The sequence below is a fragment of the Loxodonta africana genome, chromosome 1 (genome assembly GCF_030014295.1).
Source record: "Loxodonta africana isolate mLoxAfr1 chromosome 1, mLoxAfr1.hap2, whole genome shotgun sequence".
NCBI lineage: Eukaryota > Metazoa > Chordata > Mammalia > Proboscidea > Elephantidae > Loxodonta > Loxodonta africana.
Window position 1 is genome coordinate 16,085,585 of NC_087342.1, and position 24,512 is coordinate 16,110,096.

At 43.5% G+C, this 24,512-nt stretch overlaps 1 protein-coding gene across 4 annotated transcripts in view; it reads right to left on the bottom strand.

The window, feature by feature from the left end:
• HEG1 (heart development protein with EGF like domains 1) overlaps positions 1–24,512 on the bottom strand; it is a 109,187-nt gene that overhangs the window by 8,853 nt on the left and 75,822 nt on the right. For 3 of the 4 annotated variants that reach the window (XM_064292600.1, XM_064292554.1, XM_064292516.1), the window contains exons 13-17: positions 22,746–22,880; positions 15,825–15,867; positions 15,660–15,697; positions 3,570–3,657; positions 258–432 (exon numbers count right to left, since the gene is read on the bottom strand). In XM_064292600.1, coding sequence (XP_064148670.1) covers positions 258–432; positions 3,570–3,657; positions 15,660–15,697; positions 15,825–15,867; positions 22,746–22,880 — 479 coding nt within the window. The remainder of the gene's footprint in view (positions 1–257; positions 433–3,569; positions 3,658–15,659; positions 15,698–15,824; positions 15,868–22,745; positions 22,881–24,512) is intronic. The other variant, XM_064292635.1, reaches the window with a different exon arrangement.

Genomic DNA, 24,512 nt, shown 5'->3' on the forward strand with positions numbered 1-24,512 from the left:
ATATAATTTATAAACAAGTTTGGTAACAAGAGGGCTATTCCTACAACCCCATAAAAGTACTGTGCTGTAAGGAACTACCCTTCACATTCCAAAGCCAAAACTTTTAAATATCATGCAAATAGATCCTGAGTAATCGAATATTAAAATATGCAAATAAGAGATGGCCACTATTCTCTTTAACCCTTCACTAGCTGCAATGCCTTTACTACCACAAAAGAGCATCCCGTCACTTCTCAGAGGAGCCTGGGGATACACACCGAGTAATACACATCTGTCATCTGGAGGAGGTTTTTGGTACTTCCATTCTCATGCATTTCAATAGCTTCTCGGCCCCATTCTTGCGAGCGAGGGTTCTTGGGGTACTCAGCATATGGGGACATTTGGAAATCCCCACTTTTGAAGATGAGTTTGCTTATGTCATTTTTATTCTTTCTGTGGGGTACAAAAACATTTGACAAGTTAAATGAATGAGTTCTATAAAGAAATGGTATCTCTGAGAGCACCAACTATCATTTTACAGGCAACATTAGACCAAAGCCGCCACTGTATTTCTTGGTAGCTGCCCGCTGAGGAGTCTTATGATGGTTGTTATTAGTAGCAGTACTTGCCTAATACAAACACAAATGCAACTGGGTGGGAAAGAAAAAAAAATCTTCCAACCCAAAAGGACAAGGTTATCAGGGATGGGGAAGCTAAAGACAGCTGCAGTAGAGCAGACTTAGATTAGTGTGGGGGCAGGGATCACTGGGTCTTGGGGTGACCAGGGAAACAAGAATCATAATTTCACAGAACACTGGAGCCAGAAGGGCCCTTGGAATCCTTCTAGTCCAACGGTGTCCAACCTGGCTTAGCATCAGAATTTACATGGGAAGCTTCTAGGTCTCACTCAGAGTTACTGAATCAGGGTCTCTGGGGATGGGGCAACTCTGGTTCAGCAAAGAGCTGAGACTTGTGCCCTGGGTCACATTTTGCTACGACCAGAGCTGGGACTAGAATTCAGGCCTCCCAGCTCCCCAGCCAATGCTCTGTCAACTACATAAAACTACTTCATAGAAACAGGAGGTCTTGTTTGCAAACCCTCCCCCCTCCACACACACATTTATGCACCTGTAGAGGTATTTTTTTTATAGGTATATATTCTCATTTCAGCAGATCAGGACAACTATGGGACAGCCTTCCTACTGGGAAGATTTCACCTGTATGCTATCCACCTACCTAATGGGCCTCAGATAAGAAGATTCTAACAGTATTTTCCCTGAGTAAAATAATCTGAAGTTTCTTCCTCCTACCTCACTTTCCTATAAATACATTTTGAGGGGAAGGCAGGAAAAGACTCAGGGTCATAAAACTAAATGCCCAGCATGTGCCTTAGGTGTTGGCCCCTCTTGTAAGTTCAGAGCACACCTGTCACTGTGTGGCTCCCTGGAGGGTGGGGTATCCGGTCTCAAACAATGACTTACTCATTCACAACTACCTTCCCTTCCCAGTAACCAATGATCACAGACTCCTTCCCAAAATGGCTACAGGAAATGCTACAGGACACCAAGCAAATGTAAGGCTAAAAGCTGAGCACTGAGTTTTTGTCCCTCTAGGTAACTGCTCCTAGTCTCATACCCAGGATTTTATTTCCACGCATACAGTTTATCTTTGATGGTTTGATGGCAGTTTGGTAAAGATTAGGCAAAGGTTTGGTGTTCTGAGAGATCTCCATTCAAGGATGGACAGTTAGGGCAAATTGCTGCAAATCCCCAGGCTGACTCTGCCGCCATATTGGAGAGAGTTGATAGCTTAAAATGTCAGTGGTAGAAAAGGGAACTTGGTACTTTGGTAGGTTTCCTCCAGTAGGTTTACTCCATCTGTTAAGTCCTGATAATTCTTGCTATTTATTATCTGCTAAATCAAAGGTCCTAAGTTTCCCTTATCTGAATAGATGATCACACAGAAGGGAGACCAACCTCTCCTTCTCCCTTCCTTTTCCAGTAGGAGCCCAATCACCACTGGCTTCCAGAAAGCCTAGAGCCAAGTTTACTGTTGAGTAGCTATTCATTCCACACTCCTGCTACAATTATTATTTTTTTTCTGATAAGAGCTTTATTAAGATATAATTCACGTAGCATACAATTCACCCACTTAAAGTGTATAATTCAATGTTTTTTAGTATATGCACAGAGTTGTCCAACCATCATTACAACTAGTTTTAGAACAAAAGGAACTTGGCATCCCTTAGCAACCACCTCTAATCTCCGCCCGCCCCACCCCCAACGATGTTCCCCACAGCCGTAGACAACCACACATCTACCTTCTGTGTCTATAATCCACTGCTTTAGAGTTAATTCTGACTCACAGCAACCCTATAGGACAGGGTAGAACTGTTTCCAAGGCTGTAATCTTTACTGAAGCAGACTGCCACATCTTTCTCCCACGGAGAGGCTGCTGGGTTCAAGCAGCCAAGCGCTTTGACCACTGTGCCATGAGGGGCTCCTTTTGGTCTCTACAGATTTGCCTGTTTTAGAGATTTCATATAAATGGGATCATACAATATGTGGTCTTTTTCTGACTGGCATTCACTTGCATTCGGTGTAATGTTTTCAAGGGTCATACATTTTGCAGCACGTATCCGTACTTTACTCCTTTCTGTGGCCAAATAATAACCCATTGTATGTTTATCCATTTATTGGTTGATGGACATTTGAGTTGTTTCTACCTTTTGGGTATTATGAGTAATGTTGTTATGAACATTCATGTACAGGTTTTTGTGTGGACATATGTTTTCACTTCTCTTGGGTATATACCTAGGAGTGGGATTGCTGGGTCATATGGTAACTCCATGGTTAATTTTTTGAGGCTGTTTTCCTCAGTGGCTGCACTATTTTACAATCCACCAGCTGTGTATACGGGTTCCTATTTTTCCACATCCTCATTAACACCTGTTATTTTTTCTTTTTTAATTTTTTTTATTATAGCCATAGACTTGGCGCCCAGCAACAACAACCGTGGGTGTGAAATGGTACCTCATGTGGTTTTGCATTTCCCTGATGACAAATGATGTCAAGCATCATTTCCTACGTTTACTGGCCATTTGTTGTTCTTCTGTGAGGAAATGTCTGTTCAGATCCTTCACTTATTTTTCAGTTGGGTTTTCTTTTTATTATTGAGTTATAAGAGTTCTTCACATATTTTGGATACAAGTCCCTTATCAGACATATGATTTGCAAATATTTTCTCCCGTTCTGTGGGTTGTCTTCTCACTTGCTCAACAGTGTCCTTTAAAAAGCACAAATGTTTTTGATTCTGATGAAGTCCAATTCACCTCTTTTTTCTTTCTTATTGTGTTTTTAAACATTCATTTTTAATAAAGAGAACAAAGTCTCATTTGCTCCCATTTCTTTCCCCACTAGCACCAAGTGTCATGAATTTCCTCTGTTCCTTTTTTTAATGATCAGCCATACATTAGGATTTAACATGTAAACCACCCCAAACTTTCTTTAAAAAAATTTTCTTTAAAAGGGTAAAAATTGAGCCTTGCATAGCAGAGGCAAAGAAATAGAACTTGAACTCCCACCACTCACCTGCAACAGGTAACAATCAGTGCAATGCCTAGGATAAGCAGAAGCCCACCTCCTGCGGCTGCGATCACCACCGTGATGAGCTGATAGGCTAAACATTAAAAAAAAAAAAAGAAGTAGATTGGTTAGAAGCAATGAAGTAATGCATAAGTACAGAAAAATGGTTACCCCCACCAATATATACACACACAAAGCATCACCTTCCCTCCACTGGCAACCTCACCTTCTACTTCCTAGACCCCAGCATGTTAATACATGTTGGTGGTGTTAGGTGCAATTGAGTTGCTTTCAACTTTTAATGATCCCAGGTGACAGAATAGAACTGCCCCATAGGGTTTTCTAGGCCGTAATCTTTATGTTATCAGGAGAGACCAGTCCCTGGAGAAGGACATCATGTTTGGTAAAGCAGAGGGTCAGCAAAAAAGAGGAAAACCGTCTACAAGATAATTGGACACAGTGGCTGCAATGATAGGCTCGAACACAGTAACGATCGTGAGGATGGCGCAGGACCGGGCAGTATTTTGTTCTGTTGTTCATAGGGTCACTATGAGTCTGAACCAACTTAATGGCACCTAACAACACTAACAATCTTTACGGAAGCAGATTGCCAGGTCTTCCTCCTGCGGAGCCGCTGGGTGATTCACATACCAGCCTTTTGGTTAGCAGCCAAGTGCTTCACCATTGTGTCACCAGGGCTCCTAATGTTGGTACATAGAGCTATGCAACGATCCACCCATCCTTTTATTTAAATAGATAGCATGGAGAGTTTCCCCTTTCTAGCCACTCCTAGAATGGTGGCTCCTACATGCTACTTGCAGACCAGTCCCTTATGACATTTTCATCAACCCATGTACGGATGGTAAAATGAACAAAATAAAGGGAATGTAGTAAACTTTTCAAAAGCTAAATTGTTCAATTTTAAGAACTGTTCTGTATTCTAAGATTTTGTCCTTCCTACCTCACTTAAGATGACTATACTTTTCTATGTGTAAATTATGTCTCAGTAAAGTTGGCTTTTAAAAAGTAATGGAGAAAACACAGAATCTTTTCTTGGCCACTTCCCATCCTTTGATGTTAATTGTGTTTTCATTTTTTGAATTAAGTAAATAGAAAAATTCTTTATTCGGCTTTAGCTCTTTCTTGATAAAATAAAAAGGAAGCAACCCTAGGTTTGACTCCCCAAACGCCCGGAGTCTGGGAATGACTGCATAAACCCTGCTAGGCACCAAGTCTGCCCTTGATAAATATGCACTGTGTTTAATTACCACAAACCGGCAGTCCACAAATAAGCACATATCACGTGTGATCATCCACATTAAAAATTTTAGTTAATTGGTTTTACACCTGTGTATTTCTGGCAAAATTATATTTTCCAATATACTCTGCTTATGAAAATATTTCAAAATTTCAACATTGATTTTTTTATGGAAATATAATTAGAGTTATATTCTCGGGTTGTAAGACCCAGAGTGAAAAAAAAAGGGCCAATAGTCAGTTTTCCTACAGTAAATTAAGACTAGAACCAGGTTTGCTAGGGGCTCAGAAGGATAATGCACAGAGCCAGGTACGCTCGCGCTCTCTTCCCTAAGCTCATGGATTCCATGATGCTGGTTGGGCGTGAACATCAGCACTGACTAGAATGAGGTAAGAGCAAACACAAGCTGTACAACTACCTATCCACCCTTTCATTTAAACAGATAGCATAGAAACCTGATTGTTATGAAAAACCACCAGTATTAAGATATACAGGAAACAAAGCCAAAGAAAGTACCTTGTTGCCATCAAGTTGATTCTGACTCATAGTGACCCTACAGGACAGGGTAAAACTGCCCCATAGGTGACCATGGTCTTGGGGAACATCTAGCTTAATTACTGTAATATAGTTTACAAAGAAAATGTTCTACATCCTACTTTGGTGAGTGAGCAGCCATCTAAGATTCCCCAATAGTTCCACCATGTCTAGAGCAAGGGAGAATGAAGAAAACCAAAGACACAAGGGAAAGATTACTCCAAAGGACTAATGGATGCCAACTACCACAGCTTCCATCAGACTGAGTCTAGCAGAACTAGATGGTGCCCGGCTACCACCACTGACTGCTCTGACAGGGATCACAACAGAGGATCCCAGACAGAGCTGGAGCAAAATAGAGAACAAAATTCTAATTCACAAAAAAAGACCAGACTTACTGGTCTGACAAAGACTGAACAAACTTTGAGAGTATGGCCCCTGGACACCCTTTAACTCAGTACTGAAGTCACTCCTGAGGTTCACCCATCTGCCAAAGATTAGACAAGTCCATAAAACAAACGAGACTAAATGAGTACACCAACCCAGGGACAAGGACAAGACGAAGGAGGGGACAGAAAACCTGGTAATGGGGAATCCAAGGTCGAGAAGGGGAGAGTGTTGACACATCGTGGTGTTAGCAACCAATGTCATAAAACAATATGTGTATTAATTATTTCATGAGAAACTAATTTGCTCTATAAACCTTCATCTAAAGCACAATTAAAAACAAAAAACAAAAAACTGCCCCATAGGGTTTCCAAGGCTGTAATCTTTATGGAAGGGGACTGCCACATCTTTCTCTCACAGAGTGGCTGGTGGGTTTTGAACCACCAACATTTTGGTTAGCAGCTGAGTGCTTAACCACTGTGGCACCAGGGGTCCTTAAAGAAAGTAGAACGAGGTAATTCTCTCGCATCCTTACATATATTCAAGATGCACTTTTAAGATAAAAGATAAATCTCTGGAATTTATACATTTTTCTTCATCTCCTTACCTAAACCACCATCATCTCTAGTCTGGACAACTGCAATGGCCTCCCAGCTTTCTCCCTTTACCCAGTCTTGCCTACTCTTTTCAAAATGCAAATCTGATTGTACCATTTTCCTATTGAAAAAATGTTCAGTGGCTTCCCTTTGGTCTTAGATAAGACCAAATCCCTCAGCAGGACCCTTCATGACCCTGTAGGGTCTAGTAACGGCTTATCCCTGCACACCAAGTTCATGAGTTTTCACGTCCAATGAAACAAGTGAACACCTGTTTTGAAAGTAACCCTTGCAAGTGGCTCTTGGAAATTTCACAAGCAGTTTTGTCTAAAAAGAGATAGAAATGGTATAGACCAGTGCTTCTCAAACTATCTGTAGTGAAGTAAAAGTTTTGAGGATTTTTGAGTTGTTTCTTGTAAATTTCCAATCTATTGTAGATTGATATTTTGTAAAACACAGTCAAGATTTTTAAAGAATTCCATAATTGGATATTATGGTCATATCAAATTAGAAACATTTCTAAATGTTTACTCTCAATTTTTGCATTCTCCTCATGGTCTGGTAACTGATGGTTCACAAGCCACACTTTGAGGAGCACTGATGTAAACTAGTGTTTCTGAAACCAAGGCTTCGAAGTCATGGCTGACGAAGAGAAATCAGAAGAGACTTGAATTTTTCAAATCTGGGTGATACGGAACCATATCTAGAACAGGAAAAATTATGAGTTGAAGCCCTGGAATCAGACTCGCAAGAGGTGTAGTGGGCCCTTTCAGAAGCCTGATACATGCGACTGGATTACTTCCAGGACTGAGGAGAGCGACACATGTTTAAAGTGGCATAGTTGGCCGCCATCTTTGAGACAGGCACCGCTGATTCCGACTCTGCACAGAATCTGACAGGCAAGAAATTTGGCTGCCATGTAGCGAGTACTCTGTCCTGATTTTCTAAAAGGGAGCTTAAGTTTCTTGCGGGGCTTTGACCTGTAATTCTTCCCATTCTTATGATTCTGGGTCACCTCCAAATTTTAAAAAATTCAGGTCTGTTCTGGCGTCGCTTCCTCGGCTGTGACTGAACCAGGAAGAACTAGTTCGAAAGTCTGTCTTAAGCTTTTGTGTGCATCCAAATGTTGTGAAAGGCTTGTTAAAACCCAGATTCCTGATCCCAAGAGATTTGGTTCAATAGATCTGGGCTGGGAACCAGGAAGCTGCACTTCTGGTAACCTTCCAGGTGATGGTGATGCTGCCAGCATGGAGCCCAGTCTTTGGGTAGCACCATGTAGATTACACAGGAAAGAGCCTTTTCAGTCTTTCTATAGCTCTTGCATCATCTTTTCTTTAGGGTCTCTGCTCACAGCATTGTTATTTTCTCTTTCTTTTGAAATTTGCCTTTCTTAAGGCTGCAGGCTGTTTGTGACCGTACCCAGTGCCTGCCTCCCTCCACCGGGACAACTTCCCAGATGACTCCATCATTTTCTCTAGAAGTTTCCACCCCTTCTGTCTCAGTTCCTCCTAGTAGAAAGATTAGATACGTAATAGCATCCTCTCTCCCTAACCTCTACTTCCTTTCCATTCTGAGGTAAAATGAGGCCAATCGAAACTGAATGAGATGTTTGCTTTCAGTTGAATGACATGTGCAGCTGACGTCTGGATAACTAATTGTCAGTCCTTCCTCTTACACTGCTTAGTGCAGCCTTCCTGTGTGTTTGTTGAGCAACTCTTGCCAACACACAGCATTTTCACTGATGCGAATCTTTTTATAGCCTGAATGTAACAACGGGGCAAACCCAATTAATGGATACTTTATACACCTGCCGTGAGGCTGTCGGCTGGGGTGGGAAGACACTGTAGAATTACTGTGAAGGAGAGCGTTGGTGTTTTACTGGGAGAGGAGATAGAGGAACATAAATGGGGGAAGGGGGAGGCTCTGAATTCTCTCTGGCTGTGCTGGAAGGCTGGTGGGGAAGGAGTCCCCACTGAAGAGACACAGAACTTTTAAATGGAAAGGACGACCTACAAAAAGGGCATATTGTAAATATGAAAGAGGGATGGTTAAATGTGTCTAAGGCCAGGAAAAGGTAACCTAGAAAAATTATGAGTTCTATAATCACAAAGTAACAATAACCATAAAAGAGATGAATGGCTTAGAGGATGGCAATATAAGAGCTTTTTAAAAGGTAGTAAGAGGGGAATGGCATATCATGGCATATCCATAGAGTAAGTCCATAAAGCTATCGAAAGTGACATTATAAAATTATGTAAATGACAACATTCCATAGAGGGGAATGGCATATCATGGCATATCCATAGAGTAAGTCCATAAAGCTATCGAAAGTGACATTATAAAATTATGTAAATGACAACATTCCATAGTTTATTAGGTTAAAAACAGGTGACAAAACCTAACCTTCAGTGAGATCCAAGATCTAATTTCTACCTAAAACATATTCCCATACATATTCTTAGAACAATATATGCCAGTGCTTCTCAAAACTTAATATGTGTACAAATCTGCATATCAACCAAATCTATGGGTTTGGTTAAAATTCAGCTTTTGATTCAGTAGGTCTGGAGTGGGCAGGCCTGAGATTCTGCATTTCCAACAAGCTCCTTGGCGGTGCTGATGCTGCTGTCCCACAGACCACACTTACCAAAAACCCACAGCCCACAGATCAATGCCAACTCTTAGTGACCCCACAGGACAGAACAGAGCTGCCCCCCCAGGGTTTCCGAGGCTGTAAATCTTTATGAAAGCAGGCTGCCATATCTTTCTCCCCGGGGGGGGGGGGGGTTTGAACTGCTGATCTTTTGGTTCGCAGCTGAGTGCTTTAACCACTGTGCCACTAGGGCACCTCAGACCCCATGTAGTGTTCAAGTTATCTACGAGTGTATTAGCAATGATTTTTTAATGGGTGATGAAATTCTTTACCTCAGTTTTCTTCTTTTAAATCCATTTTCTAATTAATTTGGGGTTAAAAAAGGGAACAATGCATATGTGTTGTTTTATGTTACAAAAAAAAAGAACTTATTTAAAAAAAAAAGGAGGTAAAGTATACTAAGATGTCATGGGGAAGATTATAAAACTGAGGAAGAGTCAACATAAAATCCAAGCAAAGGTGAAGGGTGCCCATAGGTGGTGCAATTGGTTAACATACTCGGCTGCTAACCAAAACATGGAGGTTCTAGTCTACCCAGGGGCACCTTGGAAGAAAGGCCTGGCAATCTACTTTCGAAAAATCCCATAGAGCACAGTTCTACTCTGATATACATGGAGTTGGCATGAGTTGGAGTCGACTTGATGGCAACTGAATTGATTGGTTAGAAGAAAAGGGTGGAGGGGCCAGGGAAGACAGGAGCATCTCCGACAACAAGTTTGTAAAAGAATTCTGAGGCCATTTGACCAATGGTGTAAGAGGACAGAATTGTTGGAATACGGGGTACAAACAGAGACATATTTCCCATGGAAAGAAAAGACCGGTGGTAAGACAAGTGCAAACCTGAGCTGGCCAGGTGTGGGTGGCCTTACCTAGGCCAGGCGTACATGCACGGGAGTCTAATCAGGTTCAAATTTACTCAGGAGTTAAAAGTCTTGAGAGAAGAATTTGTCCTACCCTTTCCAGTTTGAAGGATATTCTTTATGAGGAACGAGGAGTGATTCATCCACGTTGTGAGACGTTTTGCAGCTTCATCATTGCCCCTTAACATTGCACAGTATTCCACTGTGTGTATGTACCATAGTTTGTTTATCCATTCACCTGTTAATGGGCACTTAGGTTGTTTCCGTCTTTCTGCTATTGGGCATAATACTGCAATGAACATGTGTGTGCATGCGTCTGTTTGTATGACGGCTCTTATTTCTCTAAGATATATTCCTAGGAGTGGGATTGCTGGATCATATGCTATTTCTATTTCTAGCTTTTTAAGAATGCACCATATGGTTTTCCAATCACCTGGGGATCTTGTTACATTTTAATAAGATGAACCAGAATGAACTGGTTTGAAGCCCTGATGCAGACACCAAAATCATAAATGATATTCACCACACTACCAGAGAGTTAAAAAAAGTCACCGCACCTTAATGATAAACTGCCAATTGCATAGGGTGGCAGGGAGCTACCCATCCAGACAGGAGTCTACCATCTGCTAGGCATCATGATGATAATGGAGTTGATTCTGACTCATAGTGCTCCCATGTGCATCAGAGCAGAACTGTGCTCCATAGGGTTTTCAGTGGCTGATTTTTCATAGATCACCAGGCCTTTCTTCCGAGGTGCCTCTGGGTGGACTCAAATGTTCAAACTTTTGGTTAGCAGCTGAGTGTGTTAACTGTTTGCATCACCCAGGGACCCAGATTGGACAAATAGGGAGGAAAAAAGAAGTCTCAGGGATCAGAGAGAAATTCTAGCTACTTCCAGGACTCCACAAACATAATGGAGATTTATCTTCTTCCCGACATAAGCACTTACAGAATTGTCAATGAATGTAGTGGTATATCACCTTCAGGTAAATATAGGATTTAATTACCACTGACCAAAAAAAAAAAAAAAAGTGAATGCCACTGTCATGGATTGAATCATGTCCCCCCAAAAATGTATCAACTTGGTTAGGCCATGATTCCCAGTATTGTGTGGTCATCCTCCATTTTGTGATTGTAATTTTATGTTGAGAGGATTAGGGTGGGACTGTAACACCACCCTTACTCAGGTCACCTCCCTGATCCAAGGTAAAGGGAGTTTCCCTGGGGTATGGCCGGTACCATCTTTTATCTCAATAGGTAAAAGGAAAGGGAAGCAAGCAGTGAGTGGGGACATCAAACTACCAAAAAAGCAGCCCTAGGAGCAGAGCACGTCCTTTGGACCGAAGGTCCCTGCGCCTGAGAAACTCTTCGACCAGGGGATGACTGATGACAAGGAATCTTCCTCCAGAGCCGATAGAGAGAGAAAGACTTCCCCTGGAGCTGACACCCTGAATTTGGACTTGTAACCTACCAGACCGTGAGAAAATAAATTTCTCTTTGTTAAAGCCATCCACTGTGGTATTTCTGTTATAGCAGCACTAGATGACTGAGACAGCCACTTAGAACAATCCCCTGTGGGTCATTCCCTTTTCTTTCAACCCTTTATAAACTCGTTTTCCATTTCTGGGTCACCCATTCACTGAAAAATATGAAGCATTTTCCAGTAAATGCTGGCACCCTCAGGAGACCTTGTCTGACACCCTCTCTCTCTGCCATCCACGTGGGATTGGATCCAAGTGCGTTTCTTACAGTCTGATGCAACTCTGCAGTACCTTGAACCTTGAACCTTCTTCCTTCTTCTTAATCCACCCTTCATGAAAGTATCTAAGCTCCTTTGTTTTTAATACTTAATGTCTTAAGACAAGGCCTGCTGACTTATGCTCTGGGTGGAATCATTGCTCTTAGCCCTGAAACCATTTCTTCTATAAGACAATGATACCACTTCGGTTTCGTATTCCAGCATTTGATGAGCAAGTCTAAAATATCCGATTTTTTTTTTTTTGCCTAATTACTTAGCCTTCTTTTTCCATGTTGAAAAGCTCTGGGTTTTTTTAGTCTATTTCTGTGTGCAGGCCACTCCGTTCTCTGGTCAGTTTCAGGGCTCTCTGTGGGTCACTTCTGGTTTTGAGTGAGGAATCAGAGTCTTGGGAAAAAATGAATAAATGCAATTCTGTACCTCAGACAGCCCCTTGAAAGCACAGATATCTTCCTGAACACAAAGGCTCTGAACCCAGTTGAGAGAGAAACTGGCTCGGCTAAAGAGTGATTTTTAGAAAAGGCCATTTATTGCCATCTAGCTAAATTGCCAAGTAACTGAAGCTTACCCTTTTAAGCACTGACATTAAAAAAAATCATCTTGACCACCTTTTGACTTTTAAAAAATCTAAGTTATGATATACTTCCTTGCCTTATGAAGCTGAGTACACTGAAAATCATTTAATGTATATGAACGACTTGGTCCGTCGTAACAAATGTCTGTGTTTATATGGTTTTATGGCACCGTGACGTCCTTAAATAATAATATAACAGTGCTATAAAAAATATATATATATATTTTTTACTGCTATAGGAGCTATTAAAGGGTATATAGGGTTGTTTACTCAACCAGTAAGTGGCCTCAGGTTACTACTTTTTTTTTTTTTTAGTAAACATTAATTCTGTGGGCTCCTTCCTCTCTATTCAGTATGACTTCTTGAATACATTGCTTCTAGGTGACCTTTCCAAGTCTTAGGCTGTCTACTTTGTGGTCAGGATGAACCAAATGACCACGCTCATCAGGGGTCGTAAATATACATGTAATTCCGAATCCCTAGGCTCTGGCCTGAAGGTGGCTTCCTGCTTCTCCAGCTGGGGACAATGGGAGAGTTTCACAACAGGTCTGTACTCAGGCACAGTGGTAAAGTGCTTGGCTGCTAACCGAAACGTCAGTGGTTCGAACCCGCCAGCCGCTCTGGGGGAGAAAGGTGGCAGTCTACTTCTGTAAAGATTACAGCTTGGGAAGCCCTATGGGGCAGTTCTACTCTGTCCTTTAGGATCACTGATGAGTCAGAACTGACTAAACGGCAACAGGTTTTGGTTTGTACCCAGATACCTGTTCTGTTTCTTTCCAGTGTCATGCCTTCCAAAGTCATGTCACTGATGCCTGAGGGTGGCTGGGAACCTGAACCTCAGATATAGGAGGAGGAGCAATTAGAAGACATAAAGACCAACTGCTGGCTAAAATCCCTTTAAAATTCAAATGCATATAAATTTATAACCTGGGTAGCAATAGAAACACCCCAAGTCCAGATAGCAACACATCATCCTAAGAATATATACAACTGATTGAGATAATTTAAGACAAAGCATTAAGAAAGCTGTTCAAAACGCACCTTTTAAAAGTATGACTCTCCACCAGGCCTGAGTGTAGAAGAACTAAATGGCGCCTGGCTACCACCACCACTCCCTACCAACCTGACAGGGATCACGATAGAGGGTCCTGGGCACAGTGGGAGAAAAATGTAGAACAAAATTCAAATTCACAAAAGCACAGACCAGACTTACTGGTCTGACAGAGAGTGGAGGAACCCCCAAGACTATGGCCCCTAGACAGCCAGCTAACTCAGAATTGAAGCCATGTCCAAAGCCCACCTTTCAGCCAAAGACAGGCCTATATAACATAACACCTGTGAGGAACGTGCTTCTTAGTTCAATCAAGTTTATGAGACCAAATGGGCAACACATGCCCAAAAGCAAAGACGGGAAGGCAGGAAGGGACAGGAAAACTGGATGAACGGGCACATGGAACCCAGGGTGTAAAGGGAAAGGGAGAGAGTGCATGATGACATATTGTGAGGATCGTAAACAACATCACAAAACAATTTGTGTATATATTTTGAATGAGAAACGAATTTGCGCTGTAAACTTTCCCCTAAAACACACACACACACACACACACACACACACACACACACACACAGTATGACTCTCCAAACAGAAATTGTTAGCAAAATAAATCATAGGAGAGAAGGAATGTCTCAAAATGTAGAAGCAGCAGCATCAAGGAAAAAAATAATACATGTTTTAAAGAAAAGATTGTGCCAATTAAATTCATGGCTTTTATTCAGTATTCAGTATCACAAAATTAGTGAATTTTACTGAAGTATTTGATGAAGGGTCACCCAAAATATTCTTGGAAAAAATAAACATAAATTAAATTGATTATAAAGTTTCGAACCTGCATAAATTCTACAAATAAAAAGTGCTGCAAAAAAAGTTGTCAACTAGGACACTGGATTTATTTTATTCATTTTTTATGTTCAAAGGAAGTTCAATCCAATAATGAAATTTGCTGATAGGAAAGCTTTATGAACAAAGCTAATAGCATTTGAGGGCATAAAATAAAATGTAAGGTCTACTGCTAGGGAACAGAAACTGAGAGCTTTTATACATATTAAGTCAAATCATGTCTAGTCTTGGTCCAGTAAACATGGGATATTTAATATTGGCACATTCTTCAATAACAACAACAAAAAATCCATTGCTGTCAAGTCAATTCCAACTCATATCGACCCTATAGGACAGAATAGAACTGCCCCATAGGGTTTCCAAGGAGCAGCTGGTGGATTCAAACTGCTGACCTTTTGGTTAGCAGCCGAACTCTCAACCACTGCACCACCAGGGATTACAAAGCTACCCTAAAATAAAGTACTGAGGTATTATTCCAAAATATTTCTTTCATATTTTTGAAGGTGATTTCAATTTCTAAGGTCTCAATGCAAGAAAATGTTAGTGAAAACAATCTTAAATGAATCACAACTATTTTCTCAAACAACTGAATTAGGTTGTGAAACACACTATCTGAGCAGTCACCACCAACACTCTCGGACTTCTTTGCATTCTCTCTCTTGTCCTTCAGAAGCCGTAATGGAGCAGATGACACCTAAGTCCGTCTCTAGCCCTGACTCCTGGCCATGACTATACTGGAAGTCTCTAAACTGCCCCTAGGAGTCCCTGGGTGGTGCAGATGGTTAATGTACTCAGCTGCTAACCCAAAGGTTCAGAGCCCACCAGAGGCACCTTGAAGAAGGGCCTGGCAATCTACTTCTGAAAATCAGCCACTGAATACCCTATGGGACACAGTCAACTCGATGGCAACCAGTATAAATTGTCTTCATGGTCTCCTCTGTCTAGTCTATCCTCCTCTTGGCAACCCAACTTGATTTCCTTGATCAAACTGTTTTCCTGCTGTAACACTCCCCAGTGGTTAGTGTCTAAACCACTCAGCCTGAAAACCCCCTACAGTTTGGTCCCCATATACTTCACCAACCTAATCCTTCATTTCCCCCTTTTCCTTCATTCTATACTCCAGCCACACCCATTCATTCATTGTCCCCAGAACTCCACAGGTTCATACCTCCCTCAAGACCTTTGTTTAACTTGCTCCCTCTAGCTGGGTTTTCTTCTCTCCATACCTGCCAGCAAAGTCTTCGAAACCTCCTAAAAATCTCCAAGAGCCATTTACAGATGTTCTTCCACTCTCCTCTGGGCATGGTCCCTGCCTCACACCTCACACCTTATTTATCGTATTAACTCTCAGGAGGGCATTAGCGCACTCTGGTTACTTAGGAATGTGTTTATCTCCCCTACCCTGAGCCCCTAAAGAGCACCAATCAAGTCGTTGAGCTTTGTTCTCTCCGTACCACCTAGTGCATGACCTGAGAAGGCAGAGGATGTGAACTGAGGGAAATGAGAGAGGACTAACATCCCATGCGTTAATGATGGGCCCAAGCCCTGGCCTGAGGGGGCTCTAGAATTTTGTATACTTACGGTTTCCACAGTTGAGACCACCAAGGCCGAATGGGCAACTGCAAGTCAAAAAAAAAAGAAAAAGAATTAGTTTCAAATCTCAAAAGAAATAAGGCAATTTACCTAAGTAATTTTGAGGTAAGGTGTGCAACAAATTCATCAGAATAAATGAACACGGAGCCTTACCTCATACAGGTTTCATTTTCAAGCCTGTATCCATCTTCGCAGGCTGAAAGAGAAAAGAAAAATCCATGAATGGATCTGTTTACCTCCCTCTGCCCAAACTCACAGTTGATTAAACTCCAAACTAAAACAGACCCATTGCTGTTGAGTTGATTCTGACTCATAGCGACCCTATGGGACAGAGTAGAACTGGCACATACAGTTTCCGCGGAGTAGCTGGTAGATTCAAACTGCTGATATTTGGTTAGCAGCCAAACACTTAGCCACTGCACCACGAGTGCTCCAGTTAAACTCCAGCTACCCTAAAGTCTGCAAGAATATTCCAGAATCAGAAGGCTACAGATAGCTTTAGGATTATAACCTGGTGAAATAGTGTTGCCAGCTCAACTCTTAACTTTATCGAGAAATTTTTCTTAACCTCTGTGGCTCTGTTTCTCATCTGCAAAAAGAGGATAATAACAATAATATCTATCTTACAAGTTTCTTGGAGGGGATTAAGTGAAAGAGGTATGCACATGGCTTAGCACAGTGCCTGGCACATAATAACCACCAAATAAATGTTTGCAGTAATTACTATCCAGCAATGCAATTGTTTTTCATAAGTTCTCTGGAGATGAAGAACGTCCTCTGTGTGACGTCCTTCCATATATAGAGACACTGGCCTGGCAGCAACCCCTTTGCCCCGTTCCATGAGGAAATGGGAGCTACAGCTGGCATCTTCTGGGCCAGGGTCCTGGTAGATATCCCAGTTTTCATAAGAGAATTCTCACCCAATGGTCTGTGCAGGGTATTTTGGACATATCTAGATGTGTCCCTGACTGGCATCTGCCCGAGGACATAACTTTCAACTCTCTGGCTGTGCCGATCACAGAACACTGCTTCACTGAAGGACCAGGACCTGCAATCGAGCCATGCTCCTGGATCAGCAGTTCCCAAACCGATCTGATCACAGAACGCTATCCACATTGCAATAAGCTGACAGAACACCATGAGATACTGTACATGATTGGACGAAAGCAGACAATAAACAATGGCCTCACAGACAAACTCACTGCTGCAAAGGAATGATAAAAATTTGATTCATGATTAATATAAGATAGGGACTGCATAAAAGATCACCTTTTGCAAACATGCAGTCCCTTACAGTATATCATTCCCCGCCCCCCGCCCCCCCCAAAAAAGGGCAAATAATGTAGAACAGCAACCCTGAACAGACAACACAGCACAAGGACAAGTTGTGAGTGCCAGCATTATGCAGTGCTGGGTGGGGTGCATGCCCTTTGGGCCAAGTCGGAGATTTCCTATGAGACTTCCTGGCATCCTCCACTATGGAAGATTGTGGTTGTTGTTAGCTGCCGGCAAGTTGGACCCTGACTCACGGTGACCTCGTGCACGACACAATGAAACTGCCTGGTCTTGCACCATTCCCATGATGGGTTGTGGATCAGATCATTGTGATCCATAGGCTTTTCACTGGCTGATTTTGGGAAGTAGATCGCCAGGCTGTCTTGGTCTGAAAGCTCCGCTGAAACCATTCACCATCATATAGCAACACGCAAACCTCCACCGACAGGTGGGTGGCGGCTGCTCCCGAGGCGCACTGGCCCCGGGTCTCCTGCCTGGAACCCTGAACCACCACTGCCCCTTACAGAAGATTAGTGGATTACATTCACTGCATAGATATGTTTAATATTCTTTTCTCCCATCAATTTTTTTTAGTGGTAGAAGTTTAGTCTTTTTAGCATGTATTTTATTGACATAGACTCTATGAACTTAACTGTGAAGTTTTGTAGAACAGGTTGGAAAATGCTGTTGCAAGTCATTTGTAACTTATCTCACAACAGGTCATTAGGAAGCTGTGAACCTCAACTACAATACTTTGGCTCCATAGAATCACTTTTTCTAAGAAACATTCTCTTACAGTTATGGGCTATTTATTGCAAGGACTGCTCGTCCCTGGGCGGCACCAACAGTTAAGCGCTCAACTACTTGCCGAAAGGTTGGCAGTTTGAACCCACCCAGAGGCACCTTGGAAAACAGGCTTGGTGATCTGCTTCCAAAGGCCACAGCATTGAAACCCCTATGGAGCAGTTCTACTCAGCACACATGGGGTTGGGGTTGCCATGGGTCAGAATTGACTCAACAACAGACAGAAACAACAACGATAAGGATCAGTCATGGGAAACTCCCTGTGGTGTTTACTCAAGGGATGTCATGGGCCATGTTGTCATACTATCACTCAGTCACCTCCTGATGACAACGCCCCAGAGAAATTTCTCTGGAGCCTCAGTGCCCAGAAAGATGGGGATGCCCCTGAACCACTATACTTTATCTTATGGACCCCAACTCTTCTAGAAATCTTGTTTCCCTCTTTGCCTAAGAGTCTAGGAAGCTCAGAACTTGAATGAGTGCCCACCTTTAGCAAACATGCAGGTTTGTATGGTATATCTTTCTACACATTCATTTTCCTTCTAGCCTCATCAAAGTAGTCCATTTCTTTCCCTTTCAATCAGATTTGCCTGTTAAATATTTCAAAATCTTGTTTTATGGCATGATTTTTACTAGGTGCCTCAAATTCTTTTTGCAATAAAGCTGAGCATACATAATCGTACCGCATTTAGGGAAAAAGTAACGAGGTCTCATCCCCCAAATCTTTGATACCTCTGAGCTCTCCACTGGCCACAACTGGGCTTTCTCTAAGGATCAAGTTGAGTGCCTCAGCCTCTCTCAGGGTGGAAAGCACCACACCCTGGCAGTCAGCGCTGTTCTGCCTCTACTAGGACAGGGTCCTGGGAGTGGGAGGAGCTGTCCCTGGACCCGGCCTCCATCTGTGCGGCAACTGCATAGGGACTGCTCGCTTCTCCAGGGACTGATCCCCATCGGGGTGGCAATGAGCAGGCTGACGTTACACCAGTCTGTCTTACACAGAGCACTTTTTCCTGGAATCTCTCCTACATCACATCTACCCACCCACCCTCCTCTGCTGGGTGGGAGCGTTCCATCCTTTGGCTGTCATCCAGCCGGAAGTCTGGTCCATCTGTGGTCCTGCCTGGGAGCTGGTGGGCCGGGCCATTCTCATTTAGCTTCAGAAGTGGGCTGACCCTCTGGTGTAATGATATTTATTTCTTTCAGATGTGCTCATTTGGTCATTCATCAAAGATTGGGTGCTACTGTGTGCCTGGCGCTGCTCCAGGAGCACTTGGAGGGAAATTCCAACCTCCTTGAGACCCAGCTTCTCACTGACACCACAGGGACTCTGATGACCCACAGAGCACCAATGGTGAAATGCATGTGGCAACAGCCAGCAGATATGCCAAAACGGGGCCTCCCCCACTGATTCAGCCACAAGCAAACTTACGCTTTCTAGTTTAAAATCAGTAAAACTAAAAACTTTTATCTCCTTGCAGGCAATCTATCCCATGAAATTGAAACTCAGTCAAGACCAGCCAATCTTTTCCTATCATCTGTGCTGTCTTATGGAAACTCTGGTGGCATAGTGGTTAAGTGCTACGGCTGCTAACCAAAGGGTCAGCAGTTCGAATCCACCAGCCACTCCTTGGGAACTCTATGGGGCAGTTCTCTGTCCTATAGGGTCGCTATGAGTCGGGATCAACTTGACAGCACTGGGTTTGTTTTTTTTTGTTTGTTTTGGTGCTGTCTTGTCATTCATTTGTTCATTTGGTGAACATCTGTTGAACCCTACAAGGTGCTAAGCACAAATCTAGATCCAGCTCAGGCTCTCAAGGCACTTGCAGTCTGGTGAGAGAAAGAGATACACAAACAGATTGTTGGAATTTATTGTGATACTTGCATGATGGAAAGAAGCTATGAAACCTACAGGAAAAATGTCTATTTGAATTTCATATGAAGCTTTGAAAGCTTGGTAAAGATATCGTAAAGACATTTGATGTACGAGACTAAGAAGTACATGTGTGCGTGAGTGTGTGAGAGACAGAATGCTATAAAAACTTGCCAATGTATAGCTGTGAATTGCAGTGTTTTAAAACACGCATACACACAACTCTCTCTGCCATTTATACAGGGGGTTGACCTTGGATTTGAATTGTCCAGAAGGGGAGTCTTTTGACACACCCTGTGCTCCAGCACCAATGGCCAGAAGACGTCACTGCTAACCCAGCAGAACCAGCTGACAGAGCTAGGATCCAAGGAGCTCCAGAGTCTACTCATCCGAGGTCTGATGGCTGCAGGCTGGAAATCCAACCAACAGCTCTACTGCTGAGAAGAAGCTTCACGTCACGGGTCCTCAGCAACAAGCCTAAAAGCTAACACCCAGGTTTCTTGATGTTGTTTTTGGGTCATTACTTGATAAACATCGCTTGCTAGCACCTGTGTCATTTGCATTGGGCCAATCTTTGATGGCTCTGCTATTGCTAGCCTGTAAGTGAGATAACCATGAAACAGGTGATTTGGGAATAGAAGGAAGGAGCTCAGGCGAACAGGGCAGTGGTGGTTCAGTGGTAGACCTGGCCAATGCCACTTATGCGTAGCCACCACCCGTCTGTCACCGGAAGCTTGCATGTTGCTGTGACATGGATTAAGATGGACTAGGAAGAAAGGCCTGGCAATCTACTTCTGAAAATCGACCAGTGAAAACCCTGCGGTCCACAAGGGTCTGATCCACAACTGAGGATGGGGATGGTGCAGACTGAGTAGCACGTCATTTTACTGTGTGAGGGGTCGTCATGAGTCGGGGCTGACTGGATGGCATTGAATAATGACAACAACAGCTCAGAGCAGCCAGAAGCAAAGTTGGCAGGGGTGTTCTTAAAGTCATTAGAAACCCCAGAGGAAACGCTTACAGAGACCACAGCTCCTACACATCCACGTTTCCTCCCGCCACACCTTTCCCTCCAGCCAGCTGCACAGAACCCCACACACATGGATTTCAGCCAAGGTCACTTTCCCACAGGAAATGGGGCTCAAGTCCCCAGTTTCTAAGAAGGGCGAGAAACACTTTGCATTAAACCAGATAAGATGGAATTAGGAGGCATTATCTCCTTGTGGTAAAGCAGGGAACCCCCTCCCTGCTGCCCCCCTCACGCAGCATGTACATCCAAAGCCAAGGTCACCACAGGCCCAAGGCAGTCTGACACACTGCTGAGAAATGCTGTGTACCAGTCACGCATCAATACTGACGCCCAACGCGGGCGTCTGCTCTCCTCTTAAAACCCATCCAGGTCCCGCGTGGAATGCTGAGGACGTGCAACCTTTAAAAGAACGTTGTATGTAAGCCTACCAATGCCAGAGGGTTGGAAGCTCAGGATGAGGCCACTGCCCTCAAATGTATTTTTATCCTCTCCTGACGGAACGAGCCCTCTGAAATGGAAGTCCTGACAGAAACAAGAGGCACGTCACCTTCCCCCAAAATGCAGTTTTGACTCAGATTCAAATGTATCTGTTGCCAGCGAGGTATTGATTGAGCAGGAAAACCACCATGCATGTTCTGAGGTGGCGCAGTGTTTAAGGCTGCATTATGCCCTTTACTGTGCTAGCTTTTCTGGTGATCAGGAATTGAGGAAGTCAGAATTCAACAGCTTTTCAGAAGGCAGGGTACACAGTGCTCCGGACCTGAATTAATTTTATTTTGAATCAGTATTCCCAGGTGGCGCAAACAGTTAAAGCTCTCAGCTGCTAACCGAAAAGTTGGAGGTTTGAGTCCACCCAGAGGTGCCTTGGAAGAGAGTCCTGGAGATCTACTTCTCAAAAATCAGCCACTGAAAACCTGTGGAGTGCAGTTCTGCTCTGACACACATGGGGTCACCACGAATTGGGGTTGACTCCACAACAACCTGGTTGGGTTTTATTCTTGCACTACACTCACTGAGCTGTGTTGATCTCAAACCAAACGCATTTTTACGCAAATAATGCGCACCTGCTGCAATTGTTTGCCAACTGCGCCCTTCCCTGTGAGGTATTTTCATAAGCCCTGCCGCTATGGCAATTTTTTTACATGTTGCTGAAAAAAATTAGCATACTGCACTTACAGAAATACCTTGGAGGGGGCATGGTTGGCAAACAAACGTAGAAGGCATGTGTTATTTGTGTAAAAATCTGGTAAGCCTCACCTAAAAGGTTTGAAGAATTAGATTTCTGCTCTCAAACATTTATGAAACTTTTAAAAGTATAACTCATTACTTTAACAACAACCTGGGTAAAATACAAGAACTGACTGCTTACAAAGTCCTTACGTATACACTGCCTTCTTTACTTCTTAGGATAGCCAATGAAGTATTATTATACCCATTTCACAGAAGAGGAAACTGAGCCACAGAGAAGCAAAGCAACTTGTCACACAATCAGTGAGGCAGAGCCAGGCTCTGGCTCAGGTTTTTGAGCCTCAGTCAAGTCTTACGTCCATAGAGCCACAGCTGCCTCTAAAAGATAAGGGGCTGGCACCATGCTTGTATCCCCATTTTAAAAGATTAGCAGACAGCAGCCGCTGCTTGGATAACCCTATAGGATAGTTCTACTCTGTCCTATAGGGCTGCTATGAGTAGGAATCAACTCAAAGGCAATGGATTTGGTTTGTGTGTTGGGGTGGGGAGGGTGGTGGTGGGGAATTAAAACAATAATTTCTCTAACTTCCTCTTCAGTGAAAAATAAAAAAAGAAAGCAAAGGTATTGCCACCACAAGCAATCCATTCTCTTTTCTCTTCCTTTGAATCTGATTTGCCGGACCAGAATGCACCGGCCAGAGACAATGCCACCGTCCCAAGGACAGAATGTATTCAATCTAGCTGTGAGCCGAATAACAAGAACTGGTTAGCCCCAGTTTAAAACAGTCACACCTCTAGCAGAGAGAGAGCCAGACAGCGAGAGACAAAGCACGTGTGAGCCTGTAGAGAAAAGCGTCTCCCTCCATCCCAGCTTCCGGCCACAGAAGCCCAGAGAGTCCGCCAGTACCTCGGCAAGAGTGATCCATCTTGTTGAACTGAAAGTAGCCCGACTTGCACTGGCACAGAGCAATGCCATCCAGATCAGTGCAGATGGAGGTGTCTCTGTCACATTCGGGACTTTTCCTCTTGCACAAGCTGCCCGCTGCAATGGAAAAACAAGATGGTGAAACAAACCCAAGCTTCCTCTACTTCAAACCTTAAAATGCATGAACTTTCTATTTAAAGAGGCTCTGGGAATGGTCTTCAGAAAAATCTCCATGGTGCCAAAACTCCTTTCCAGGGTCCATTTTGCACTGGCTTCTGCCACTCGTTCCGTGTCAGCCCCTGGATCGATTTCCTGAAAGTTCATGAGCACTTCCCCATTAAAAACACCCTCACCGTATTCCACAGACATAGTGTAAAACCAAACTGGGAAGGACCAGGGCCCCATCACCTCCTCCCAGCTTCCACTACTAACACCCAGCCCTGAGGTGTGTGGCGTCCTCTGCGCTTTTACGCTAAGTGACTACAGGTGGAGAATCAGCACAAGTCTGGAAACATGGCCATGTTCTTCAAAGGAAGCTGAGTGGCTTAGAGCAGGAAGGGTTCAAGCTTGCCGGACCTGTCTCAAGCTGAAGCCTGCCTTGCCTCTGGGTGTCTGTATTGCCTGGACAGCCAGGGCCTTTCTTGTGGCTGAGTGGCTTGCTACCCCGACAATGAGCTACCTAACAGAAACTTACTACAGGGAGAGGGATGAAAGATATCTGCTTCTCCAAGGCTGTGTGGTGATTATGTCTACCTGTCCATTTCCCCCATTGGATTGAAAGTTTCGTGAGACTTATTCATCTCTCAGTCTCCAACACCTTGCAGAGAGACTGGTCCGCAGACAGTGCTCAGTGTCCATGTGCTAAAGGTACTGGCAGACCAACAGTGACTAGGCCACGACCAGGAGAAACAGAAGGTGGGCAGCGTGGAGGCCACATCTCACAGGCTTGCTGCCGCATTCATGGTTGGGCCTTATTTCTTACATGTATGTCCACTGGCTTTGTACAGCCCTGGGCATGTGGGCTGTACTTGTTTCACGGATGACAAAGACTCATTTCATTATTGATCAAAGAGTGTGCATTGTTGGGCACGTGGCACTCTGTGAGGTTGTATAGAGTGGACTATGAGTCGGAATCGACTTGGTGGCAATGGGTTTGGTTTTTGGTTTTGGTTTACCACCTAAATTAGGGCCTGCAAAAAGGATACAGGTAAATGGGGTACGTAGACAGTAGAACAAAAATAGGAAATCAATTGGCCAGTGAATAGTAATGTACTCACCCCATGTATACAGTAAGGTGACACAGACTCTTCTGTTATTGTTGGAGAGCAAAAGCAAGTTCAGAATGGGAAGAGAGCCACTCAGAAGCACAACATACACACTGGGCAGGGCGGAAGAGCTGACAATCTCCCAGGAGCAGTCTCCCCCTCCCACCTTAAGGAAGACACCAAACCTATTCTGAAACCAGGTACCGGCTTGTGATGGTTAACTCTATGTGTTAAATTGGCTAGGCTACGGTGCCTAGTTGTTTTGTCAAACACTAGTCTAGATCTTACTATGAAGGTATTTAGATGTGATTAACATTGACAGTCGGTTGACTTTAAGTAAAGCAGACTGCCCTCCATAATGCTGACGGCCTTAAGAGCAAAAACTGAAGTTTCCCAAAGAAAGAAGGAATTGTCCTCAAGACTCCAATGTAGAAATCCAGCCGAGTTTCCACCCTCTTGGCCTGCCCTACAGATTTTGGATTTA